Source organism: Melampsora larici-populina, assembly GCF_000204055.1.
Source record: "Melampsora larici-populina 98AG31 unplaced genomic scaffold MELLAscaffold_11, whole genome shotgun sequence".
Lineage (NCBI taxonomy): Eukaryota > Fungi > Basidiomycota > Pucciniomycetes > Pucciniales > Melampsoraceae > Melampsora > Melampsora laricis-populina.
Window position 1 is genome coordinate 1,003,825 of NW_006768775.1, and position 10,250 is coordinate 1,014,074.

Consider the following 10,250-nt stretch of genomic DNA (forward strand, 5'->3'; position numbering starts at 1 on the left):
ATCTGCGGACATGGTCTGCCGATTCGATCATGATAAGTAGTCTAATAAATCTCATGACAAAGAGGATCCTTTTGGTGTTCCGACTTTGCCTCGTAACCATTGTTCTACAATCACAAATTAGTATGAATTGTGTTCATCTGTAAAAACTATGATGTTAGTTACCGATTGAAAGCCTTTATAATACAGATTGAAAGCCTTTATAATCCTATATCTACGTTGACCACTTACTTGATGTCCTTTAATGCCTTTGCAAGCAAACGACCGAGAATCATCAGTGGTAGTACGAGTTCAGACAGAGGGTTGGTTTCTTCATTGATGTTGGTTACTTACGCACCCTTGTTCTTCAGATTCATTAATCACTATCATTCATTGGAAGCGGTGTGTATTAAATCTTTGAAGTATGGGTCGAGAGCCAGATCAGTACGTAATTAATAAGCTATTAGAAAGTATGTACAAAGTCTTAATTAGTCGTGGATCAGGTTGGGGTCCATCCAACTTGTGAGTTTGTATCATAATGCTCATGTCTGCTCATGTATGTATGATTGGCTACCTTCCAAAGACTAAACTCCCTGTTCCACCTGGTTCTCCTCCGTGCTTTGATCAAACTTGGTTTATACAATAACCTTGGATAAACATCTTACCTCCAAGACCAAAGTAGAGCGGGACTGGCTGTTTGAATGAAAAGCAGTACAACATACTTCTGATTAACATAAAAAATGTGTCGCCCCAATCCTGCAGTCTACTTCCTCGTGATGGTGATCAACTGCCATGGCTATGTACATGTAGAGAAAGCGGCGATTAAAAGTTATAATTATATGAATCAGATAAACAAGATATATTGTGAGTCTTTAAACGCCTCCACAGACTTTTGCCCTTATAACCGACATATATTAATTACGATCAAGATAGGCACTGTCGGCATATACCCTCACGCTTTGTATAGCCTACTCATCCCTCTATTGCGCTTTCACTTGGCACAAAAGTGCAGGATACATAAAAGCCACGAACCCAGCCTGATTGATCGCTTGACTTCGTGAGGTCGTATTTTCACTTTATACAGATTATCAATCTTCTTTGGTCGATCGTAAGTCTACAACAAGCTCATTCACCAAATCACCACCTTATTGCATTTCATCTACTTTATCATGTTTTCGAATCAATATCACTATATTTCTGACATGACCACTTTGATCATAATGATCTTTTTGATTCATCCGATAGACAATTGCAAAACAAGATTTTTGATAACAGATATGTCGCAATGAAACGGTTCACAAAATGCTCACAAAGAGACTTTGAAAACACTGCGTGAGGATTTCACATTATTTATAACATGATGATCTGGTGATTTAATGCTTTGACAATTTGAATGTAGTCGAAGAGTTGCAAGATTCATTTTCTTACTTGAGAACTATACTTGGAGATCTCGAGAAAAAGGTCGATCAGGGCATGTTACAAATTCGAGAACAACAAGATGAACATGGTATGTTACTCGACTCAGATTCTGGCAGTGGTAGGTCTAAATCCCGTCAGCTAACTCCTTTGATATTTCAGGCTGGGAAATCAACCGCCATTCCAATCTTGTGACACACGCGCTCAAAGATTTTCATATGCTTGAGGACAAGGTTGAAGATTTAGAAGTTGACCAGATTAATTTACAACACCAACTGGACTGTGCTCATACTCGTCTCATGGGACACAAGAGAGTTCTTAAGAAATTTATTGAAGGATCTGGAAGCATCGACCTTCAGGCTGAAATTGATTCTGACCCTGACTTATATGATTACAAACAACCCCGCACTGATCAGAACACTTCCTCCGAATGATTATAACATCCTTGTCTGTGATTGACTTAACACATGTTAGTATTTTATTGTAGTTCCAATTACATATGTCTTGCTCTTTCATGATACTCAAATTATACTTGATTCTAAGATCTTGAATTATACTGTGACTTACATTATCATATGTTCTACTTCTCTCTGTATGTGGAGCTGGCAGAATTGTAACAGCTGGAGTAGTCGATTGATTTAGAATTTTATGGATACTGTTTTTCGGAGATGAACCTTGGCAATCATAAAAATAAGATCTTTTGGCATTGTAGTGAGTTATCAATTTTGATACGAGTTTGTTAAATTTGAAAGCTTCTGTAATATAATTGGTGCATTATAGATAGCTTATAACTTTGAGAGTATCTCGAAAAAAGAAAAGGTACAAATCTCTTGAGGTGAAAGAATACATATATATGTATATGGCCGGTGTAGTTACTGATTGATCAACTGATGATGAGTGATGATAAAGTCTGGCACAAACATCATATCCAAAATAGGTTATAACTTTGAGATTTTCTCGAAAAAAGAAAAGGTATAAATCTCTAAAGTGAAAGAATACATAGCGAAATCTGGTGTAATCTTTAATTGTTCAGCTCAAATTGTTTACCAAAGTTATTCTTTGACAAGTCTACTAACTATGAAGACCATATGGAATATAGAATAGAAGAATCCGCTGTGTGAGCTTTGGGTCTCATCAAAAGCGGTGATCGTTCAACAAAATCCGACTTACGCGTCTTGTGAAGCAGCGTCGTAAGTAGGAGGTGCAGGGTCTTGGTCACCCGCTTCGCGACCTGCTTCACCATCTTCTTCATCAGCCTCTTCGTCGGAATCGAGGCATTCGGAGGTGGTTGTTTCGTTGTCGTGTGTTGCAAGTACTACAGTCGAGCGGAAGATAAAACGAGTCACGTACCAAGTAGCTGAATGTGCTACTGGTGGAGTGTGCGCTCGCGGGAGATATAGCTCGTGGTGACAAGCCCGTTCACTGTGTAAGTTAGGCAGTTCTACGTCAGTACAATCTCAAAATTTTCATTTGTAAAAGGAAGGATACTGACGCTTGCTCCCTGATGATTGCACTCAAATGACCAATATTGCTGCTGATTGAATCAAAGCTCGCTTGATCAGCGGCTAGAACTAGTTTTGCTGTCTTTGCCATTCGAGGCAAAACGTGCGCATCGCATGTATCGACATTGGGGCGAGATAGAGTATGGGTAAAGAAGGCGATGTGACATCGATCCTCGTGGAGGTGCGCAGCCATCGCCGAGGCTTCAGCCAGAAGTAGGTCCTTATGGTGCTGAAGGTCGTAGAGCTCGCTGGTGTTTAGAGCAAAGTATTCGAGTGCATGTCGATTGACGCCAGCAGATGCACTTTGAAGGTTTCCTCTATCAAGGGCCCATACAACATTCATTCGAAAGGATCGAGCCCGCGCGGCGTTCGGATCCTCAGCAACAGTCGATGTTCCTTTGACCCGGGGTGTTTGATCAGCGGGAAGGAAATCACTGGGATGAACTAAATATATGAGGTCGAAATAGGTGGGTTTATCGCCTGCAATATCGCGGACATTTGACATGATTGAGACAGACAAGATGAAGATTGGTGCAATCTGAAAGTACAGCTTAGAATATTTGAAATTCTGATGATATGTTTGAGTCCTGAGAGGGATATTGATGGTAGTCGAGTAACTTAGCTATTCAAATAGATGTGACCACTAATTGATTGGCTTTGACCACCTTTGATCAAAGGGAAGTAGGTTCTTGTGTATTCTATTGACGTGGCACACGTTGTTGTCCGCGATACTGGAGGACCCCAATTTGATAAGTATGAGTTATATGAGCAAGTGAGCCCATTCGAGAGATGTGACCATTAATTAAACGGCTTTGATGACCTTCAGGCTTTTATCGAAATCATCCTGAATGTAAATTCTTGTGTCTTCTGTTGACGTAACCGAGTCTTGAGACGATCTACCTCCGGTGGGATCGACACAACTACTTGGATCACAATGGGATATACAAACTGCATCATCCACATACCAATTAAGCCTTTCAAGTTCTCAACCTCACGTTTATTCAATAGAGATGGTAGAGCATAGTAAACCCACTTGCTTATGATGGGTGTTGAGGTTCAAAGGGTTCAACGATGGAATCAATTATGAGACAAGATGGATAATCATCCAATACAATTCCCGAACTCCGAAGAGGCTACGTCCAAGCTGATGAAAGATGATCAATTGCTATATCACAAGAGCCATGGTACGGTGGAATTGTGCTTGACATCTGACAGAAGCAAATTTAATTCTCAAAACAACTGAACTATTTGTTGTAAAAATAACATGAAGTGTGGATACAATGTAATTCTGTACATTCCGATGATGAGACAAGAGGATACAATTTGGTTGGTGTTATAGGTTTGAAGTTTCATCCTCTTCCTCGTCTGACTGCATCAATCGCTCGAGTATCTCTCCATGAGTGATGATCTCGTCATGATCAATGGCTACTTCCTGGCACAAATTGCCAACTTGAGTTTCTAGATGAGCTACTTTTGAATCAAGTGTCCCCGTAGACCGTACGTTTTTCTCTAGGCGCCCATTAGATTCTTCAATCAATTGAATCTTGTTTTCTAATATATATGAGATGGCATCAGCTGAGGCAAACCTTCAGCCAAACACAAGACTATGCATACCTTGATCTTCAAATTTCATCTTGTATTCAAGTATGTCAGCACTTAAGTGGCCGACTTCCTGCAGAACCTGACTCAGGGATTTTTCAAGCTGGCAAACTGAATAGAAAGAATTAATGTGTGAATAGAAGGAAAAGGAATAGGACATGCAAAAGCTTACTACGCTCTTCGCGTCCCCTTTCCTTGATAAACACATCAACACCATATCTTTTCTTGCCAATTGCAGTGGTGAAAGAAGTTGGGGGAATATCCTTGCCGACCACTAGAGACGTTATCCAAACATGATCAGCTCACTCCACAACAAGAGGCAATGAAACAACAAACCGAGATTTCCGATGTCCATACATTCAGTATTGGAGAATTCAATGAGATCCATCTGTGCGTTGTTCTCAGTTTTTTCTGGTTTCTTGTGGGAGGGCCGGCGTTGACCATTGCTTGAAATGTCGTTTGGGATGATCACATTGTTGTTTCGAGGATTTGACTCACTGACAGATATTCCAGAAGGCAAGGGGAGGGATTCTCGGAGTTCGTTCAAAGGTTTCATCCTCATCAATGGTGAGTGGTGTTGCAGCAACGGGTAAAGTGGCCGGGTGGGCACTCTGCTGGATCACATTTCCAAATGAGCTCGTAGATTTTGTATTGACAGGCTGTGAGGAGTGCGTATGTGAGGGTTGGGTACTCAGTTGAGGACTCAAGGCTCACTAGATGGCTAAGGAAGGTTTGCAATTTTAATAATTATCTTTTAGATTTCAATTATAAAGTAATTACAATTGGAAATTTAAGAAAGAAAAGAAAGGGGGGAGAGAAGACTGGTCTGTTTGGATAAATCCAGACAGACTACAGTTAAATGACTCCTGAAAAGGAGATTTTAAATATAATTATAATTAATTATAACTGAAAACTGGATCCAAGGTTTTCCTTCAAACCTCTATTGACACTATGAAGAGTGAGGTCTAGATCACTACACTGGTTGTTCTTATGGTCACCAACCTTGGGTTGTTCTTATGGTCACCAACCTAAGTACTTATATATAGGCCACTACCCTGTGAGTTGTTGAAGGTCACTAACCTAGTAAATAATCTACTTGGGGAAAGTAGAGGATCCAGAAAATAGTTGAAGGGTGTATTACTTACTTTTAGTCAGGAACTGTTTAAAGTAGAGAAGTAAATCACTAGTCTTAATTTATAAGACCCTTGATTATGAACTTCTATATTACTTTAAAGATGTTCTTTAAAAGTGATGTGTAATAAAAGCTTGGGGATCCCTCTCTGAAGGCTGAGAGAGGAGGAGTTTATGTACTCTCCTCTCCAGACCTAACTGTAGTGATATTTGTTTATATCACTGCAGTGGTTTAGGGTTTAATTATTACTGTTATTTATGATTATTATTAATACTACATAATTACATATACCTGTTATGTAATTTATGTAGTATAAGCATTTTTAACTCTTGACACTGAGTTATGAGGTGTTATGAGTGTTTTATTACATATTACATATGATTTTAAATGTATATGTATATGTAATTAGGTTGTATATACGGTTTATTACAAGTTACATATGTTTTGTAGGGTTTATGTACATGTAATTAGTTGTCTAAAGGTGGTTATCTATGTTACAAGTTAGTCTTTGGGTACATACATATGTATCCAGGGCTGACATTCCCCACCCTCAAAGGAGGTCATTACTTCTTTTCAGAAGGTTTATGAGCTCTTTTCTGGGCTCTGAATTCTCGCAAGGTAGTTTTGTTATTGGGTACTTTATCTGCTGGTAGCCATTCATCTTCATCTGCGCTCCTATTCTTATATCTTACAAGATAGAGTGTAGTGAATTTACCATTAACTTGCGTATCTCTTTGTTTTATTATGTGTGAGAAAATCTTTTCTCCTTCAGTTTCAAACCTGATAGGGGTTTTCTTGGGTATTTCCCTGTTGGGGAATTTGCTCTTGTCAGAAGCGTGAAACTTCTTTATTAATGAGATTGGCAATACAGGATGTTTTCTCCCAAATTCCTCTGTCAATGCTACTTCTACTGCATTGCTTCCATGGAATTTTAATATCACAAAAGGTCCAACAAATTGATCTTGAAGTTTCTTGGGTCCTTGAAGATTATTAAAGTTTGTAGTGGAGAGTAGAACTTGTTCTCCTACTACAAACTTAGGTTCTTTATGAGTCTTGTTCCATCTCTCTTGGTTATAAGTTACGGAATCTTCAATACATTGGGCTGCTCGAGCTCTTGCTTTACCAAGCATATCAAAGAAACTCAAAGAAGTTGGATGAAATTCAACATTTTTATTCTGAATCTGGTCTTTTGGTAATCTAGGACAATAACCTCTTTCTACTTCAAAAGGTTTCTTCCCTGTTGTGCTATGTATGCTGCTATTATATGCTAATTCTAGGGCTGGTAGTAATGTATGCCAGTCATGTGTATGTCCATCTTTATCTGTGTAGCAGAGTCCTTCAGTACAATATCTCCTGATGATTTCAGTTAAGGTACTAATATTCCTTTCACTGAGGCCATCAGTCTGTGGGTGGTATGTAGTGGAAAGAGCTAATGTTGTTCCAATAAGTGTATGCAGACTTTTCCAAAATTCAGAAGTAAACTTTGGATCTCTGTCACTGATGATGATTCGTGGCAGTCCTACATCACTTATTATCCTTTCCCAGAATAGTAATGCAATGTCCATTGCTGTTGCTTCTTTGTAGCATGGTAAGAACCTTGTTCTTTTTGAAAATCTGTCTACAATGACTAGTACACACTTGTAATTGTTAATTAATGATGGTGGAAGACCAGTAACAAAATCCATGTTAATGACTTCCCACGCATATGTTGGTTCTTCTATTCTTTGAAGTAGACCAAATCTTTTTCCTGTGGCTTTGTTTGCTTTTTGGCATCTTTCACAAGTTTTTACATATTCTTCAACATCTTGTCTCCAATTTGGCCACCACGCTGTGCTTTTGATTCTGTCTATTGTCCTGTCTTCTGACAAGTGTCCTGACATAAATTCATCATGGCACACGTGCAATGTTTGTTGAATGTGCTCAGTAGTTATTATTACTAAAACCGCAGTATGCTTTTCCCTAAAGTATAGTAGGTCAGATTCAAGTGAAATTTTTCCTTGAGCTAATCCATCTTTCCAAGGTTGCTCAAGTGTGCTTGACAGGCTCAAATCCGTATTACGTGCAGACAATATCCTGGTAAGTTTAGCTGTGTTACTATTCTTTTCATAACTAGCTTTCACCTCATCAAAGAATTCTTCAGATAATTCACATAAACTAATTCCCATCACAGGAATGTCCCTTTCCATCTCCTCTGGTTCCCATGCTGGGTTACTGGAATCATTTGGCAGTGCCATTCTACTAAGTCCATCCGCATTGTTATGGAATTTTCCTGGTCTATGTGTAATTGTCATAAATGGTTTATACTCTTGTATTGACATCATCCATCTCAACATATGTCTACTTGGAGATTTGAGATTTGTCAGAGACCTTACTCCAGTACAATCTGTTATTACTTCAAAGTAACTACCATCAAGGTAGTAGTGTATTTTTCTAAGGCCCACACTAGTGCTAAGGCTTCTAGTTGTGGCGAAGAATATCTGGTTTCAGTGTCTGTCAATTTTCTGGATATAAACACAATTGGCCCTTCCTTTGGTTTTCCGTCAATTATCTGTGTCTGATGGAGTGCTGCGCCTAAACCTTCAATTGATGCGTCTACGTAAAGTTTAAAAGGTTTCTCAAAATCAGGGTGAAACAAGATTGGTGCTGTTGTAAGTATTTGTTTTATTTTATTCACTGCATCAATTCTTTCTTTTGTCATTTCAAAAACTACGCCTTTAGCATAAAGTTTGTATAGGCTACGCGTAATGATTCCAAAGTTTGGAATGTGAGCTCTGTAGTAGCTTGTAAATCCTAAAAATGAACTCAGTTCTTGTTTATCTTTTGGACAAGGTTTTTGTAGGACTGCTGCTACAGAGTTTTGGTCTACTGCTACCCATAGTCCTGATACACGATGGCCTAGGGCTTTACATTCTTCAAAACCAAAATGGCATTTCTTTAAAGATATGGTCATACCCATGGCTTTGGCTCTTATCAATACTTTTTCCATTGCTTCTAGATGTTCTTTCCACGTAGTGTGAAAAACTATGATATCATCAATATATACCTTGAGCCATCCTTCCCTTAATTCTTTTGAAAATTCTGTATCCATCATTCTTTGAAAGAAAGCTGGAGCATTTTTGATTCCAAAAGGCATCCTTATATATTCAAAAATTCCCAAATGACAAATGATTCTGAGAAATTTCCTGCTACATATTTCCACGATGTTCTGGTGGAATCCTTTCATTATATCCATTAGAGTAATATGTTTTGCATTAAAAAGGTTAGTCAAGGATTGGTCTATTCTTGGCAAGGGATATCTATCAGGCTTGGTGTACTGGTTTAGAGCACGAAAATCTCCGCAAAGTCTAGATTTATCATTGTGCCATGCTATCAGAACAGGTGAAGTTATATCAACTTCCTCATCACTACCCACTTTTCGTATTACACCCATCTTAAGTAATTCTTCAATGTGTTTTTCTATTTCTTTTCTACTTCTTGGGCTAGCTGGATATGCACCTTTCCTTAGGATGGGTGGGTAAGGTTTGTCTATTGTGAGTTCTATTTTCACCGGATGGTTCTTAATAACTCCTAGAGGTTGTTCTCCCAAACCAAATTGATCTTTGTATTTAATGACCATTTGAATTATATCTTCTTTCTGACTGTGGGTAAGATTGGGTCCAAATTCCGCTTCTAATATTTTTTCTCGAAGTTGTTTAATGTCTTCACTTGTTGGAGATTTTATTGTAATCTCCGGTTTAATTGATAAAATTTCTTTATGTTGCATTAAAGCAAATTTAATACTTTTGTTATTATTACCAATAGTAAAATACTTTTCCTTACTATGAAATATATCAAACCCATATTGGCTTAAGTTTTCTGCACCCAATATGAAGTACTTGTTGTTTGCATTTTCCATTACTACAAATTCAGCATTTATTCTAATTGATTGTTTAACATGTGGGAATATCACAGGTAGGCTAATTACGCCTAAAGCATGTAGTTTACTACCAACTCCGGAGAATTTCACGTGACTACTGGGCATGATTCTTTCTTGCCAGTCTGGTACAATTTCAGATAAAAAATGTTTTCCCACAATTGAGCATGATGCTCCGCTGTCCAGTAGCATTGGTACTTTACAATTGTTTACTAATGCTCTGACCATTGCATGATGTCCTAGTGTATGTGCCATTCCATCTGCTGGTTTGGATTTCAGTAGTCTTGCATCAATTGTATTCCCCATCTGCATGTCATCTTGCCATGAATGAGGTACATCCGCCTCAGCTTGTAATATATTGATGTCTTTCTCATTATCCTCATGAGTATCAATCATGCAGACATTCTGTTGCTGTTGATTTTGGTGATTTTCTCCTTCACTGTCTGAACTTGAGTCTCCTGAAAGTTGTCCTCCGTGAAAGTCAAATTCGTCATTCATATTATCACTTTCCTCAGTGTCTTCTTCAATCACATTTATCTTTTTATCTTTACATCCTCTCCACTGATGTTTTGGATCTTTGCTGCCACAGTTTGGGCATGCTCTAAAAGGTTTCTTGTCTGATGTACTTGGTTGAACTCTTGTACTAGAGGGGCCTTGCATTTTATCATCCTTAAAAGTGTTTCTATTCTCACTAAAAGGTCTCCGTGGTCTG

General features: G+C 38.4%; 3 protein-coding genes across 3 annotated transcripts; 1 reads left to right on the plus strand and 2 right to left on the minus strand.

The window, feature by feature from the left end:
* Positions 1 to 716: 716 nt before the first annotated feature.
* MELLADRAFT_61787 (uncharacterized protein) lies at positions 717 to 1,826 on the plus strand (the record flags this gene model as incomplete). Its single annotated transcript, XM_007408028.1, has 4 exons — positions 717 to 840; positions 1,061 to 1,084; positions 1,376 to 1,483; positions 1,555 to 1,826. The coding sequence occupies 4 exons, from the start codon at positions 717 to 719 to the stop codon at positions 1,824 to 1,826; spliced, it is 528 nt and encodes a 175-aa protein (XP_007408090.1).
* A 92-nt stretch (positions 1,827 to 1,918) lies between these two features.
* MELLADRAFT_61788 (uncharacterized protein) lies at positions 1,919 to 3,399 on the minus strand (the record flags this gene model as incomplete). Its single annotated transcript, XM_007408177.1, has 4 exons — positions 1,919 to 1,930; positions 1,960 to 2,089; positions 2,563 to 2,814; positions 2,885 to 3,399. 4 exons carry the CDS (start codon positions 3,397 to 3,399, stop codon positions 1,919 to 1,921), a joined length of 909 nt encoding a protein of 302 aa, XP_007408239.1.
* Positions 3,400 to 4,227: 828 nt separating this feature from the next.
* Positions 4,228 to 5,049, minus strand: MELLADRAFT_104905 (uncharacterized protein; the record flags this gene model as incomplete). The annotated part of the gene is made up of 4 exons (XM_007408176.1): positions 4,228 to 4,445; positions 4,509 to 4,604; positions 4,666 to 4,767; positions 4,830 to 5,049. The coding sequence occupies 4 exons, from the start codon at positions 5,047 to 5,049 to the stop codon at positions 4,228 to 4,230; spliced, it is 636 nt and encodes a 211-aa protein (XP_007408238.1).
* Between the last annotated feature and the right edge of the window lie 5,201 nt (positions 5,050 to 10,250).